The sequence below is a fragment of the Triturus cristatus genome, chromosome 10 (genome assembly GCF_964204655.1).
Source record: "Triturus cristatus chromosome 10, aTriCri1.1, whole genome shotgun sequence".
Lineage (NCBI taxonomy): Eukaryota > Metazoa > Chordata > Amphibia > Caudata > Salamandridae > Triturus > Triturus cristatus.
In genome coordinates, this window is record NC_140593.1 from 947,264,038 (window position 1) to 947,281,595 (window position 17,558).

Consider the following 17,558-nt stretch of genomic DNA (forward strand, 5'->3'; position numbering starts at 1 on the left):
AAATAAATATGTCATTAAATATGTTATATGAATTACACTGCATATGTGTGTTTTAAATGATTTTTAACCGTGCCCATCTTCCATATACAGTACGACATGATATAGACTAGATAAGCTATTGGAGTGTTTAAACTTATATACATTTCTTTTCCTTTTTTCTTATTTATTTTTTGTTCTTACTTGTATAGCTTATTTAAATATTTATTTTTCTAATTGTCCTTTCAATATGGCTGTAGCAAATATGAGTCCACCCCCACCATTTTTGGATGAGGAAGGAGAACCAGATATTCCTTGGGATGGATGGGTTATCATTTTGCATTTTTATTTAATTGACATGGGGGAGAAAACGTTTTGTCTATAAGAAAACAACACATATTGTTGCATAATTTAGGAATCCAAGGAAGAAAGGTTTATGAGGATTTATTGGACAATGGTGATGGGGTGGAGGAGGGAGAGGAAGATGTTTTTACTACTACAATGTTAAGAAAACTAGAAACCCATTTTGAGGAACTATTAAATGTGGTGCTTGAGAGGCATACATTTTTTAACAGGGTGCAGGGTAAGAATGAAAAAGTTACCTCATACATAGCAACGTTAAGGGGGTTGTCGGCTACTTGTGAGTTTGGACCCTGAACGGATTCCTTGATCAAAAATTAATTGGTCCGATGCACCAACGACTGCAAGGTCCAAGAGAGACTCTTAACTCAAAATCCTGACCTAGATGAAGCAATTCATATAGCCAAGAGTATTGAGCATACTGATTTTTGTGTAAAAGAAATGAAACTTAATAAGGATAATAGTAGAGATGAAAAGGAAGTAAATGCTATAAAAGATGCAGACCAAGTACTCAAAGTTCAAGACAGAAAACAAACAGTTAAATCCAGGTTAAGAAATGAAAACATGAAATGCTATAGATGTGAAAATTCTAATCATCTCGCTAATCATCCCAAATGTCCGCTAGAAGTGTAAAACTGCAGAAAATGTAACAGGACAGGGCACTTTGCGAAAATGTGTAAATCAAGGATTAAAGGAAAAGAAGTAAATGTTGCCCATACAGAGGTAGATTCTGAACACGAGGATGATAACAAACTTATTTTTCATGTGTATAATCAGGAGGAGGATGACAAAGTTAGGTATCCATCATGTGATATTCAACTAAATGGTAAAACTATCAGTGCTTTTGCTGACTCCTGTTCACCATATACCTTAGTTGATAATGGAATCTTTCATGACAATTTTAAAGCGAATGAGTAGGTCTTAGAGAAGTCAGATATACATCCGAGTGGTTATAACAAAGATCCCATTCCATAAAGGTATGGTGAAATTGAGAATTTCCTTTAAAGACAGACACACTATTGGTAAGGTTTATATCACAGTGAAGGGGTGCAATTTATTAGGATGGAAATACCAAAGAGATCTGGGTATAACATTAGATCCTAATAATGAGGAACAGGTTCTACTCATAAACAGAACCTTAGTGAGAAAAGATGTATGTGAGGATTTTCCGAAAGTATTCGCAGATGAAATAGGCATGCTGAATAATTATCTACACAAGATCAAACTTAAATCAGATGATGTTCCCCTTATACACAAAACGTGAGCAATTCTTGTACTCATGCGCAAACCATTAAAAGAAGAGCTGAAGAAGTTGGAAGAACAAGGTGTAATTGAAGCTGTTCAGAGATCAGGATGATTAGCCCCTATTGCTATAACGTTCTAAAAAGAAGGGAAAAAAATTAGCCTGTGTGTGGTTTGAGGAGTTTGAATGCCAATATATTGGTTGACAGGTGTCCCTTCTAAAAAGAAATGAAACGCTGAGCGTTATACATGATGCCAAGTACTTTTCAGTATTAGATCTTTCTTCAGCATACCATCATGTTGCTCTCATCCCATATTCACAAATATTTACAGCTTTTACCACTCCCTTTGTAACCTACAAATTCCTGAGGATGCCGTTTGGGCTTGCATCTGCAGTGGTGGCATTCCAGAGAATAATGCAACATGTCCTTGAGGGAGTGGATAAAACGATATGTTTCCAGGATGATATCCTGATCTATGGGTCCAATGAAGAAGAACACAACTGCATTTTGATAAGAGTTTTTGAAAAACTCAGTAAGGCTGGTCTTACGCTCAAGAAAAAAAAAATGTAAAATAGTGGTAGCATCAGTAGACATTTTGGGTCATACTCTTTCTAGCGAAGGAATAAAACCAACATTTTATTTGATTGAATCGGTTTCTAAAGCTCCAATTCCTACTAATATGGATGAAATTAAATCTTTCCTAGGTCTAGCTGAAAACATGTCGAAATTCATCAAAAAAAATCAGTATTAGTCCAACCGATTAGAGACATGTCAAAGAAGGATACTTCTTTTGAATGGTTACCTGACCATACCTTCACTTTCAACAAGATCAAGAAAGCCATTGCCTTGGTTCCTTGCGTTGGTAACTTTGATAGTAAAAGAGATACTATACTCACAACCAATGCCAGTAATACACTCATTTCAGCAACGGGAAACTCTAAGAAGATATTTAAAGTTCTGCACAGCCCTAGAAATGGGAGGGCACTAGCCTAGTACACTGACTTGCCACCCCCACTCAGGTGGGAGTGGCAAGTGTTAACTACTTTACTTACTATACTCTGTTCTTGGTGATCAGATCTTCAGCCAGGCAGCCAACTGTCCTCAGCAACTGACTCTGCAGCGCGCAGGGAGCCCGGTTAGTTCAGGCAGCCTGTCCGAGTACTCTCCTGGCGGATGGTCAGTGAGTTTGACTGCATGTCACAGGTCATGACTCCGACTACGCCCTGCACTGCACTCTCCCGACCGGGTTCGGCAATATTGAATATTTAATTATCCACGGGCGGCCCGGCCTGTGCAAGCACTAGACACTCAGCACTGCTTGAGACAGCACCGGACCGCTGCGAGCAGAGCCAGGAGCGCCATAATGATTGCGGCCGGCGGCACCACCCGCAAACCTCGAAGCCGCTGTCCTTCACGCTCCTGGAGCCCGCAGCGCTACTAGTATAGTAGGAGGCAGGACATAACATCCCCCCGCGGCGCCACGGCCAATGTATCAAACAACCTAACAGTCTAGGTAGTACTAGTAGCTTTTGGGCATACCACAGGGCCGGCCGTAACATCAGGCTGGCTCAGAGGTGCGTCAAGTGAATCAGAGCTGCGCAAGCCGCGCGGCGACGGGGGATTCTAATCGAATAAATATAATATATTGCCAGCACGGCCTTAGCTCTCAGCTATCCATTACAAATAATGGGGTAACTCAAAAATCATCATCAGACCTGGGTACAATACGAGAATGAAAAAATTGGTCCGTGACTCCTTTAAGGAGAACTAAATTCCAATCTATCTAGTGTGTGTTGCATTTACATTCAACAATAGTATTTAATACCATGTAGAGAGACCACTTCGTTCCATGGAATCAAGAATATATTACAAAAGCATACAATAAATGTGAAAGAAAAACCCAAGAGAAAATTCAATTGAAGTCTATTTATTCAATATGCTAGACTTAAATCACAACTTATGTATTTGATACTAGGTTGCATAAAGAAGAAGGAAGGGGGGAATGGGCTCGTGTTAGGTAGGTGAAGATGAAGATCACAGGTTGAAGAGTACACAATTCAAATAATTTTAAGAACAAACTGGTAAGGAAGACCAGTGTAGAGAGACCTGTCCTTTATGAAACATTTTATGCAACAATTTATAAAACATTTTCATGCATCAATGCAATTTCAGAAGAAGGGTGGGGGAAGCGGTACAGGCCTCGTGTTGGTGGAGAGCGTCGACGTTTCGACTCGACTAATGCATGGAGGGTAATTTAGACCTCTTCTGCGAGTCTTCTTCAGAACGGGGTAGGGGAACCTATTCCTGGTGCCGCGCCGGCATCACAGGTGTGTCAAGGATCCAAGTTAGGCCAGTAAAATCCCCTAGTTGTGGTGTCATTCACATGGGCAGACCAGTCTTGTGAAGTCCTCAAAGGAAATCTGAGCCCTGGAGTTGGGCATCCATAATTATGCAAAGACTGAATTAATCTGGGAAAACCTTATGGAAGAACGGGCGTCGCGCGCCTCGCGGTAGTCGTCTTGCCAAGTACGGAACAAGGAACTCGACAAGACGACTTCCGCACTGCCAGCTGCAACACATAGGTTTGCAGCACTTCCGTGACTGCAAACATGTCATGCAAATATGCATTTCAGTGCTGTGATGCGGAGCACCACTCTGAAATGTATTAGTCTAATGCCTGTTGTGTGGTACTTGGCAGTACTGAATATCTCCAAGATAAAGTGACTTATTTAGCGCCAAGTTCGTAGATGCGCAACTAGTGGCACTACCAGGCTACCTTTTTAGGACCAACTTGGCAGTCCAGCTGTCAAATGGACCTAGCATTAATAATTCACTAACATATAGGTAGAGCGCACACTGGGTTGGCTCAGAAGAGTATTTCTCTCTCACTATATGTAATAGCCATTTGTTGTACTATTCTGCCATCTAGAAAGTGCTCCTATTCAGACAAATAGGGGACTATTTTATATGTGAAAAGAAAACTCACTCATTGCTGCGCTGTTTGTCATATTCAGTTCTTCATCTCCTATATGCATTCTAGACAAAATGCAACCTTTTTTAGCTACTTTTTCCAAGTAACAAGAAAGGCAATAGGTCTGGCCTTAATGTGTTAAGCAGCATATGTGCATGCCTGTATTTGCATGCAATAGCACATTAAGATACATTAAAGCCAGAACTACTGTTTTTTGCAATTCACATTACATTATTATCAGCAATAGAAATTAACCTTAAATGTGCAACTAGGCATACTAGTGGGATATTCTGCATTTCAAGCAGCAGTGCAGTCTCAGTGAATTTAGTCCGGATTTCGACTGCCCAGGACTTACCTATCACAGAATTAGCAGGCAGCCAGGAAGTATGCCACTCGATATCTTTTACTTTCAAAGCTTATGGCAGGACTGCTGCTGTATTGGGTGGTCACAGAGGACTGTAAACACTGCCGCCTTGACAGATAGTAAGTCCCCTCTGCCCTACTCTCCTGAGAATGCTGTACCACATTCAGATCTCTGCTTTCCTACGACCATCAGAAGACAAAAAGGCGCTGTCATCTGTATCAAAATCATACCCAAGCCTCTCTAAAATCGTTTAGTTCCAGGTCTGTTGGTGCCTTGATTCTTGCACATTTATGTGCTGCAGAGAGTTAATTTAGCAAGACTGTTTCCTGGCCGCTGACACCATTTCCCAAATAGAAGTATTTTATTCTTTTGAGGAAATGGGAGTAGCTTGATGGTCCATGGAAACAGTTAAAAAAAGTGTTAGAAACAAATGAAGACACAATTTCAGGCAAGACTGGTCTAATTTGGCATATGGCCCAGCAAAAGAAACTCTGTGATGAAGTAATCCACCTGGAATAATCCTGCAGCTTTTTATCAAGTTCAATAAACCATTCTCTCTTTACTAATTGGCTGATATATTCTTTACTGAACTCTTTCTTTTTCAGAATTAAAATGTTATTAGTGATAAATCTCTGGGCAGGCCCACTGATTATATACCTCAGCTTCCATCTGACTAGTGTGTTAATATTGATGTAAATGTACACAATGATACATGTGTGCATAAAAACAAAATCGAATCACCAACCCCGGGTCAGAAATGCGTGGTCAGTCAGGCCCTGCAAACTAGGCCTGAGGCAACTGATTAACAGAGCACAGGTGGGGTGGCACGTAACCAGCAGAACAAACGCGCAAACTGGAAAGACCCAGATTAATCCCACAGATAGTCAGTGACACCACAATGGTCCAGGGATAGTAGCCCCAATAAAGCGCACATGGTTGGAGGGGCACGTATTCCTAAAACACCATAAAGTTTGATACCACATGAAGTTAGGAACACTCAGCCAATCAGGACACAACACACACAGTGATCACGCGCTCCCCATGCCGGACATCGGGACACGTTACCAACTGGCGCTCATTGTGTCCACTCAATGTCAATACCCAGCTGCATTTGTTATCAGGTGGGAGTAATTTATGACTCCATGACTAGGCCTACATTTCCTTTGAGAAAAAGGATCTATGAATTGTTTTATGATGCTCCAAGCAATGTATCGTACTCATCATCATCAAGAAAAACTTAAAAGTGGGCATGAATACATCAGGTAATACAAAAGCCACACAACATAACATTTATCCAAAAATACATATAAAATCACATCCCCCATTAACCCCTTGCATGCCCGCCCCTTTCCCCGCCCAGTGCCGCGCTTTGAATTAGCGGGCGGAGTTCATGACGAGCTGGACTCGTCATGGGCACAGCGCCACCGCAGCCCATGACGAGTCCAGCTCGTCATGGGCACTGAAGGGGTTAAGTTTCTAAATGTCACTGCAACTGCTACAGAACTTGCAAGAAGAAATACAAAATATAAAATCACATTTCATACAGCAGTTAGTCCCCTATTGAGTTTCTAAATCTCACTGTAGCTGCTAACAAGCTGGCAACTTTAAATTAAATATTGTCAGATAACATTTGTAAAAACAAGAGAGCCAGGCATGCAAATAAGCCCTTCCTAGGGATTTCATAAAACTTGCATAACAAGGTAAAATGCAAATCGTCCTGAGGAAACACCTGGTTGCAGCCGCAGGTTGCTAAGGTTGAAATCTCATGCCAACCCCGAGGGATGGCAAGTAATTGGGGCAACATGTTGAACCTAAATCTAGTGAGCAGAAAACGGGATGAGCAGAGGTGACGATGGTAAGGTAGGGTTCTATAAGAGGATGTGTTTTCAGTAACAAATGCCTCCTGCCCGATGCCTAGTGAAGAGCCACAGATGCTCTCTCTAATTGTCTGAGTTTAAAGAAGTTATCTTTGACCCAACCTCGGTCTGTATCATGATTTTATCGGAGCAAGCCCTTCCTAGGTTAAAGAAGTCTTAACATACCTAAGCAATGGGATATGCAGTGCAAAGTCAAGGGATAAACAATCATGTAAAACTGCTCTATTTAGCTGGGCTCCCTTGGTCAATTTATCAACCCAGCACAAGAGGGGGGGGGGCCACGAGAAATGGTAGCAGAAGGATAACTGACCCCCAATTCTTCATGGACTAGGTACGAGGGGGTTCTCTGGGGGACACAGAGGTGACATCTCAAGAATTTGTTCCCTGCCACCTGTAGGAGATGGTGTTTAAAGTGGCCCCAAATAGCACTCCCATTGATGGCCTTGGAAATGGTTTTGGCGCGATAAACTTGCAGAAGGGCGCTAATCGGGTTTCTTCCCAGTCTAGTGTCATAATTCCATACAGCAGTGTTGGTCCTATCAAAATCAAACAACTTCCCTATGAGCAGGGGGCTCCAGCGTAGATTGACATCAACAGGACCCTTAAATATGGGAAACTGATGACACGTGTAAGGGGAACAGGCCAATCTTAAAAGATTGCGTCTTTGTGTTATTTGGGCCAAAGACCATGCCGTGAAAACTACTAATATTGGTGCTGAGGTCTAAACCTTCCATAAAGCCTACAAATGCATTTATAAGGGCGTGTAGGTCCCTGGCCATTTTTGTAATAAAAACGACATTCGCCACATGTAACAGGACAGGTAGGGGGTCTGCCTCTAACTTGCGTACAATCGACACACCCCTCTATCAATATCTGCTCAAGTTTGTTAACGTACAGGGTAAAATGGAAGGGGGGCAGGATGCTCCCCTGCCTGATCCCTCACCCGGTTCTAAAGCTGTCTGTGCAGCGTGAGTCAGAAGTATATCTGACTGACGCCACAGTATGGAAATGGAGATACCTCAAAAAATAAACAATATCCTGGTCAACACCATGTTCAAAATGTCTCGGTTAACCCAGTCAAAGACCAAGAAATGCTCATAATGGAGCTCAAATCATTTGTCCTTTGAGGTATGCTCCCACCCGTAATGTTTAATTAAACCAACTGTTCCAGCTTTGCCAAATGCATCTTGTCTTTGTTTCTTCAAAGTAAATTCACATTCGAGCAACAAGTGTATACTATGCACTTCATAAACTATTTTATCTAAAGGCAATTAGAAAAAACTGACAAAGAAGTAGTATCCTGAAGACTGAGGTAGTGGTTTACTATCCTGGAAAATTAGAATAGCAAATTAATAAATGTATAAGGTTATCACTCATAACACTCTTTTCGGGTCGATGTTCTTGAAAAGATGCTGCTCTACAGTAACTGAACACATTTTAGCCTTGTCCAGGGAGGAAGGCCAACGAATGTACCCTGAGAAACAATTGTAGATATAGAGACAAGCTATCGGAACGTTTGGAATGAAACCAGGAGGCATCAGCCAAGACATGGTGGCATTTGGATTAAGGATACATGTATTGCACTTTCACCAAACAATGGGAGGCTATATTTGCTAGACCTTAACCTAACTAAGAATCTGACTTCGAAGGTCTGAGATGAGTTAAGGAATAAACATATTATGACAACTTACTCCTCACCCTTGAAGCCAGTTAGACACAGTCCATCTAATACACAGGGTCTTGTGGGTGTGGCATAATGTAAACAACCAGATGTATTGAAAGAGATTACATATATTCTTTCTGGATTTCACAAAGAAAGTTAGGTGCCTGACAATGCCAGATTATATTATGGACAATTATGGACAATTACTGCTAGCTTATGCTGTTGACACAACACCAAATGATAAAAGAGGAGGCAAAGAAACAGATTACTTAAGTTGACTATCAATAGCTATCAATCACAGATGGATCTAATATTAGTGAACATAAGGTTGTTAAAAAAAACGCAAACAGCATTAATATATGAACAATTTGGAAAAGCACATGGCTGAGTGCCTGTGCCTATACCTACATATATAAATGTGGACAAGGGTGGCAAAGAACTTTGTCTGTGTCCAACATGCAGCGGTTTGATGTAAAGTCATGATCAAAAGTGCCTCACCTTTGCACAAGAATGCACTAATACCTAGATACATGTTTGAGGCTATTCTGGAAAGAGGAGAGTATACAATTGTCTGACAGAGTTGTAAAAAACAGTTGAACTCCAGAAATAAATACAAATAAGAGAAATGACAAATATGTTGAAGCTGTTAACAACCATTCAATGTTCTTCTAATGGGAGCCCCAAGTGATAACCAACTTCTTTGACGTCCTTATTGGGTTTGGTATTAACACATTTTCTCATTGCCCCCGCTATCTATCAAACCCTGCTTTGCAAAATTACATAACCTTATAACAAAACAGTTAATTACAGCCATCATAACCTTAATGTTTATCAAATATAGCAGTGTGGGAATTTTAAGCAGAATACATGTCTAAATAGTCTTAGCAACTGACTGGACTACATGATTTGGGGGTGCTTAAAACTTCAGGAATCCTAGTCTGCTAGAAAACAATTTTGAAAAGACCTACATTTCGGAAATCTGTAAACTCCTTGTTCTTCGCTCATGCCTTCCCATTTTGCTCACGCCCCTGCTCCCTTGTTGGCCTCATTAACCCAACTACAAGTCACTATTTTCTTCAACTAGTTCTTCCATTTCCATGTCCTTATAGTCTGATGTTCAATTAATACTGTGACATGAGTAGAGGGCTCAGATTGTACAATTATTGTAACTAGTGTAAGCAAATGCCAGGAGGGTGAATACTAAACAAAACCCTAACGTCTGACTCTTGTCAGGAAGCCGATGGTACTGGCTGATTTCTTTGATGCTACGTAAGACATTAAACTCACAAGAGGGCTAGATCTGCTGAAATGCAATTGTAACTGTGTATTGTCACACTGCATAATATATGGTAAGAGGCAAGGACCGTGGATAACGATTGGGAGGTGCAAACAATGGTCAACAAATGAGATGTACATTTCTAGCAGAACACCGGATCATGAGGAGTGTTGCCATTTATTCAGGTTGATATGTTTATCGACAGATTTCTTCTTTTGTTTAAATAGGTAGATTGACCTAAAATGCAGTGTTGCTGACCTAAGAATTTTAAACAAAAGTACAGGGTGTTTCAGTGCAATGTTTTATTAATTAAATTATGTATGTCAGTCAGTAAAAATCTGGCCTCCACAATGAAGACGCAGTTCTGACAAAATATGAAAAAAATGCAGTGATGGTAGTTATCGCCAAAAGTAATCTATTCGTTTTCTTAAAGGATGAGGACACATTTTGATATGATAATATATGATAACATGCCATATGATAAGACTTTGTTGGCAGTCTTGGGGAAATCCTTCGGCACACAGTTGGTGTCCTATGCCGACAACACACAGATCCTTCAACATGGGCAGAAACATCTCTAATTCTCAGTGTAAATTTAGGGCCTGCTTTTAAGGTGTATTTTAATGGATGCCTATGAGCAGCTTAGAGTGCAATACAAGCAAAACTGAAATTCTGGCCTTTGGTACTCCGTTCCATTCTGGGAACGGTGATTACTGGCCCAGTTCTGTTCCACCTTCCCACACCCCCACCACAACAGAATGTAACTTGGTGGTAAAGTTTGATAACAGTCTGTCCTTTGGTCCCCAGGTGGACAGCGTGGTAGGCATTTGTTTAGGTCTTCTTAGATCACTAAAAACGTTTTTATTTCTGCTACCCATGCAGTGCCAGAAAATAGTAATACACACCCTCATTACCTCACGGCTGGACTATGCAAATGCTGTCTTTTGGGGCTTACCAACTTATAAGACTTCAGCTGGTATAGAAGGCCGCTGCCCAGCTCCTAATAAATCTTCAGAAAAGTGATCATATCAATCTTCACCTCAAGGAGTTGCACTGGCTATCAGTTATAAGAGAGTGCAGTTCAAGGGGCGTATGCTAGCCCTAGCCCACACAGCCTTCCATCAGTCAGGGCCACGGTACCTGGCCAATAGGATTACACCTTACCTTCCAGTAAGAACCTGGCATGTTTCTGATGCCAGGTTGACAATTGTCCCTAAAATCAAAAAGAAGAGATGAGCAGCTCCTCCTTTTCGTTTCTTACTGCTCTGGGTTGGAATTCTCTCCCTCTTTATCTACGGGACATGAAAGATGAGGGCTTCTTTAAACACACCCTGAAAACATGGGTGCTTGATCTTGCCTACTGGTAATTGTCTTCCTTGGTGGCCAACATACCCTAGCGCCGGAACACTCGTTTGAGTAGCTGTGCACTCTATAAATATTTCGATTCATTGATTTTGGATGTCCAGCACCCATGAAAATTAAGTGGCTTTTGAGTGAGATAAATGCCACCCATTGTTGATGTTTCATTCAAAATCAACTTTCCCTCTGCAAAGTTCTGATCACCATTCAATCACCCAGAGTTCAGATTAAAGGAAGGGAACTTGTCAATGAATTCCTTCAAAGAATAGGCCTTTGGAAAGTGTCCAAGCTGACCAACCCAGCACCCAGACATAGCATTAGGGGGCAGAGTGAGAATAAATTCCACACAGAGCTAACAGGCCATTTTTGAACGTGAAATGAATGTGACCACATCAGCTGCATTTATCAAGTATATCAATATCCCAGAAACCAATGCTCTTTCCTCCATTGCGAAACCAGAGGGAAGAGCAGGTCTATTGTGCTGAAGGCCTAATGGCCATTGAGGGAAGGAAGAGCAGAGTCTATAGACTCACTAATTTCGTATTAGAAATATCCCATAAGGTGCCAAGGAATTTTTGAATACGTAATGATTGGGAGGACTCACTAAGTATTCAATATCCCAACTCGTTCCCTCGTGCTAAAACATCAGAAGCTGCTATTCACATTGGCCGTAGCTGAAAACACCAAAAGCACTGAGAAATTGTCAATTTTACTGCCATTTCCCCACTTTCCACCCCCAATCATTTGGCAAAATGAAACTACAATAGAAATAAATAAGGAGCGTTTTTAAGAAAAGATCAGCTCTAGTTTGTACCTTGTGTGCAATTCAGTCAAGAAAACAAAAAAAAACTTACTTTTGAAGTAGTCTTTTTTAAGCAACAGAAGTTTGGAACTGTGCTTTCTTAGATTTTTACTTTTTTTTTTAGTTTATATAGAAGAGAAGTTCTGTTAAAAACAATAATTCTGCCCTTCATGTCTCAGCATAATCATCCACAGCGCCTTTTTAAAAAAGAAAGTTTATGAGGTCCTTTGGAGGACATGCCCGAGTTGGCTAGAAATACTACTACTACACACTGAAGGCACTGTGTCCCAGCAAACACTACTGCACCTACCTAAGGCCCACACTGAAGAGGTGTCAGTTACAGGCAGAGTACATCCTCGCTGATGAAAAATGTGGGCAAGCACCACACTCTTCGGGGAGACATCACCAGTTGAAAGATTCGATGGAGTGCTAGCATTTGGCCCATTCTCCAAGTTAAGCATGTCTTTCACTGGAATCTCATATTGTAACCTTGCAGAAATCCAACATTTTGGACTCAATCAGAAAATACAGAGTGCAGTAGCAGACAGAGTGAGACGGATGCATGGTGCACAGAGCGTTCCATTTGTAACTCGTGTTGTGTTCTTTTGTACTTCTGGTAGTGATTGCTTGATAATGCTGATGGACGAGATGGGCCCAGTGCTACTTACACCTCTGAATTGTCTTCAGTAGCAGGTGGAAACCCTACATTGTCTCTGGCATATTGAGCTTGGTCCTTTGCACCATGATGCAGAGGCAACACCTGTTGCCAATAGGGCTTACTATGTGTTCAGGCTGCTGGCCCTGGTAAAGCAAAGAACCAGCGCTGCATCAGGATTGCACACTATCATCTGCTGTTCTTTTTGTTTGAGATCCAAAGTGAGGACTAACTGAGGACCAACTACTACTGAATAAGAGATAGGAGGTGCTGTGAGCATTTTGCCTTCTTATAAACTGCAATGGACAAGACTCACTTTAATAGTCAGTACCGGGCAGAGTCTGAATTGCACAAGTAGACTGATGGTAGCTTAGCAAGGCCCTACCTGCAGTTCATTTAGATTGATGTTAATATTGCATTATAAGGATATGAGCTGCCTTTCCTCATGCTTTTCACATGGATCATACTACTTAAAGTTATGAAAGGACAGAGGCAGGAAAGGTGTGAAGGAGGAGGGGCGCATTAATTTTTACTTATTTACATTTTTCATGAGTGTTTTCCTTTAGAGAAAAAAACATTGAGTCCCTTATGAAAATATACATACCCACAACGTCATTCTTCCGGGGTGAACTCGAGAAGTGCATAAGGAAAGTGAATCACTTTTCTTAAAACTCACCAGAACATTGGAATAATGTCATACCTTCAGTTAAAAGAGTTAATATTTTGAATACATAGCTCTGCCTGCATTCTAATACCATAGCAGAAGAAAACAACTCCTATATAAAAAGGTGAGCCATGTTTTGAAATAGAGAAATACTGTAATGAAAGCAAGGGAAGTACCATTAAGTCACTTACCAAATTCCAAGAAGGCATAAGGCCTGGATGCCAAGCTTATGCTTGTGCTGTCATATGTTGAGATAAATTTCCACTGGAGCTCTTCCAGAAAGCAAAACGCTAGGGCTGCAGGATAGTTGCTTGAGCAGATACTCATGCAGGAGACATCGCCGAAAGTGTGAAAACTGAAGAAAGAGGGAAATGTTAAAATTACCTTTGAGCAGTAGCAGCTGCTTGGGATCGGCAGCGGTGGGGTAGACAGGGCAGAGGGAAGGGGAGATACAAAAATAAGGACTAAATCTTTTTTTTTTTAATATAAAAGTTTACTTACCTGGTACAGTGGTCACTGCATTGCTCCTCTCCCGAACCTCAACTCCAGAGCTGGTGCACACAGCGCAGGTTTCCAGATCCTTTTCCTGCTCTCATGCTAGGAATACTATTCCCAGTATGAGAGCAGCACCAGGATTGGTCTGAGCAGCCTGGTTCGCCGCTCAGACAGTGCCTGGGAGTTTTCTCCACCCGGCTGTACAACAGAGCCGGTGGAGAAATGCTAAGTGTGCATGACGGCTTGGCCGGCCTAAACGGCAGGACAAACCTTCATGTGCAGTTAGTAGTGCCCATCACCCCCCGCACACTCTGGCAGCCTGCAGGTAAGAAGAAAAATAAAAAGATAATAAAATTGGTTTATTATATTTTTTATATTTTTCATCTGTTTAAATCTGCTGCTACCTAGTGGGGAGATGTTCCTCTGCCACAATGGAGGAGCTGACTATACGCATGGGAATACGAATTCATGTTTTTGCCAAAGAATGACATTACTTATTGAAATGCTCTAATTGCATGTATTTTCAAAAACTATATATTTGTTTCACTGGCTGCATTGGTAACTTTTACAGGGAAATATATTCTTTTCTCAAAAGTACTTGAACCAGGGATGCCCACCAGTAGCTACTAATGTTACTAGTCAGAGGGCAAATAATCTAGACCTGCTGCCCTAGTCAGCCTCAATGCGGTGATCGTTTCCTGAATTCTTTTGATCAACATACTAAAAAAATCCCCATCATATGAATACTCTGTTATAGAACAAACAGGGTACCCACTACTACATCTCTATTCAAGAAATTCTATTCACTTAATTTAGGAGGCCACACAATTGGCTTTTACAATTGGCTTTTATCGTATGCAAGCATGTACCATCTTGCACAAGCTTCCAATTTTCTTTAGCATTTTTAGACTGAATTACCGTAAACATCTCTTGCCACTTTCCTACAAACAAATCTCACTTGTTCTGCTTAATTGGCGACTTACATTTCTGATTGACCCTATTGAGCTCACTCTTTCGCTGACTGTTGAAATGCCCATCCTTCCCCGATCGTATTCTTCTCAGTTTCCTTTTTAATGGCTGGCACTGGGAATCAAACCAGGTTACTCCTTTGTTATTTTGGTGGAATTTAGTAATGTTTGCACCATGGAATTTCTTATATTCATCCTTCAAACAGGCAACTACTCTTAGCATAAGCTCCTTATACCAGTTACAAAAATTACTTGGACTTAGTCCATCAATTTCTACACATATTTGTAGTTGAGCGGGTAGCTCGATTTGTTTCTCCGAAGTCTGACTAAACCTCTTCTGGAACATTCCACCAAAAGTGGGACAAGAGATCTGGTGCCCTCAACTATTTCAGGCTTCAGATACAGGCCTAATGGGAAATGATAGCTCCAAGTCTCCTGTGGTACCCTAAAATCTGATACTAAATCATAGTCCCGTATGGGAATATAAACATAACCAATAGGACAATACTTACATTTTCAAACTAAATTTAACAATTACCTTGTTATACGAATCCTACTACGGAAAGAAGGCCTCTGTATTTAGAAGACAGGCCATCAAGATGTAGGGAATGTGTCCATCTACCCCCTTCAAACCTGCCTACCCAATTCCTGACTGGCTCACAGTGCCTCACCTGAACTCCTAACTTTCCCAGAGTAACAAGTTATTTTGGCAACCTCGAACATGACACTCCGTTTCCCAAGGGAATAGTGGAATCAGATCTTACCCCTTTCGTTGTTTACTCATGCATGCAAAGGGTAAACACAAGAAAGACACAAAGAGAGTTTACAATACATGTATTGCAACTATCGTAATCTAGCATACAATACAATATCTGCAATTATTAGGCAAACGAAGCAGAAAAATATATCCAGCATTATGAACATGGTAAAGAGAATTAATATTTCAACCATGGTAAAAGTATTTGCCTATCTATATCTACCCCTACTCTGAGAGCATGGTGATAGTGAGCATGGTGATAGTGTTAACCCCCAAAGCTGGATATTATGGTAGCTGGTTAATCCCTCGTTCTGGGATGTAAGTTCAGCTTGCGCATGTCGAGTACTGTAAGTGTTCCACAATGGTCACCACAGCGGGAATGCTCCTCTCTGACCCAAAATGGGACAGGACACTTTTTATATAATAAAAACCACTACGTTAGAAATAAAGCCCTGGCACAATGTGGAGTTTAAACTTTAGAAGCTGTGCTGTCTTTGAATGAACAACATAACAGTGCACTATCTTGTTTTGTACACTCTGACCTTGAACCGAAAGTTCAGACTACATGAGGGAAAAGACTAGTGAAAACAAGCAACATGTGCAGCTCATTCCTAGAACAATATTATACAAAAAATATATAAAAAATAAGACCTTGCTAAACAAAACCAGCCTAAAATATCTAAAACGTGAAACTAGGGGGAGAACCAAAGTGGATCCAGAAGGGAAACCACTACAACCTCTAGAAAGAACTGTTCAAATGTGCTAATTTTATGATGTGGATTTTGGTATATGGCACTGTGGGAAGGCCACTCCTGTATGTTCAATTTTGATTTTTGGAGGTTTTGCTTTTGTGTATATTATTTATTTTTTCATTTTACCTGTAATAGAGAGGGAACGAGCGACCGTTTGTGTGTCCTTTCATGTATGAGCACAAATTTGAAATTTTTCATGACTTGGGAGTACTCTGAAGGCGCTAATCAGCTCAGACATGGAGTGGTGCATGGCTAATTTGGCTGAGCAGGACTTGCATGATCTGCAAACCGCACCCGTATAAGAGAATCTGCTGGGACACACTACTCCGCGGCAAAGGGAGCAGGTGGGAGAAATCCCATTCCAAATTAGATTGCTTGAGATGAGGGGCCATCCGGCTTCTTCCTTTACAGCCCCCTTACTGCGTTGAATTTAGGTGAAACACTTTAAAACAATATCAAGCAGAGAGAGGGAGAAGGATCTTTAGGGAAGGTATCATTTTCACATCAGTTCAATCAAAACAAGCTACCCCTTTTCATTTGCCGCTTACGACCGCCTTACAACATTTGATGGTTAGGTCGCTTGAGCCGTATCTTCTTTATAGAAGGGCTAATATTCTATAGGCCTAATTTCTCTATGTTCTGGGTGAATTAATGGCCTTCTTAATTGGGAAAGTGATCAAGAGGATAAGTCAATTATAATATGCGAGTGCAACTCTACTGACATATATATATCTATATAAGTCTTGGAGGTGGTATTTTAGCATCCTGGGTATGTTTTTGTTACTGTTTTTGTGTTCCGTTTTATTTATTATTATTTTTAAGTGTTTTACTGCAACTGTACTGCTTGCATGTAGGCACATTACACTTTGAGGCAGGTTCTCAATCCATAGGCATTTGATGTTTTTACATATTTTATATTTATATACGTCATTCTAATGGAGTTTAATCTGTTTTCAAATAAAATAAAATCATATAAAGCAAGTTTTGCTGTCTGTCAAAAACTTGAAATATTAATATTCATTCTTTGAGACGAGTCCAGTTGACTGACTAGTTTGACTAGCAGTGATAATGCTTGTGGTTTAAAAAAATGAAATGGTTTGGGATCGACCTCGGCAAAGTGGAATATACACAGGGCATGAAAGGTCGAGGCCCCCCTTCCCTTGTGACCTGACCTGGAAAAAGGCGATGGATCATTGCATGCGTCTGGGACTCTAGGTCGCGGTGTACCAGGTGAGGGGTGTCTGCAGAAACACCCCAAGATTAGGCAGAGATGGGCAGATTATAGAGGCGTTGTGCTGGACCCTTGTCGTTCCTTGAGATCATGGATGGATGAGAAGATTCAAACGTATGAGGGCGGAGGAGGGGGTTAGAAAGG

General features: G+C 41.0%; 1 protein-coding gene across 1 annotated transcript in view; it reads right to left on the reverse strand.

The window, feature by feature from the left end:
• SEC22C (SEC22 homolog C, vesicle trafficking protein) overlaps positions 1 to 17,558 on the reverse strand; it is a 186,484-nt gene that overhangs the window by 118,770 nt on the left and 50,156 nt on the right. Inside the window, exon 4 of the mRNA XM_085628780.1 lies at positions 13,403 to 13,566. Coding sequence (XP_085484906.1) covers positions 13,403 to 13,566 — 164 coding nt within the window. The remainder of the gene's footprint in view (positions 1 to 13,402; positions 13,567 to 17,558) is intronic.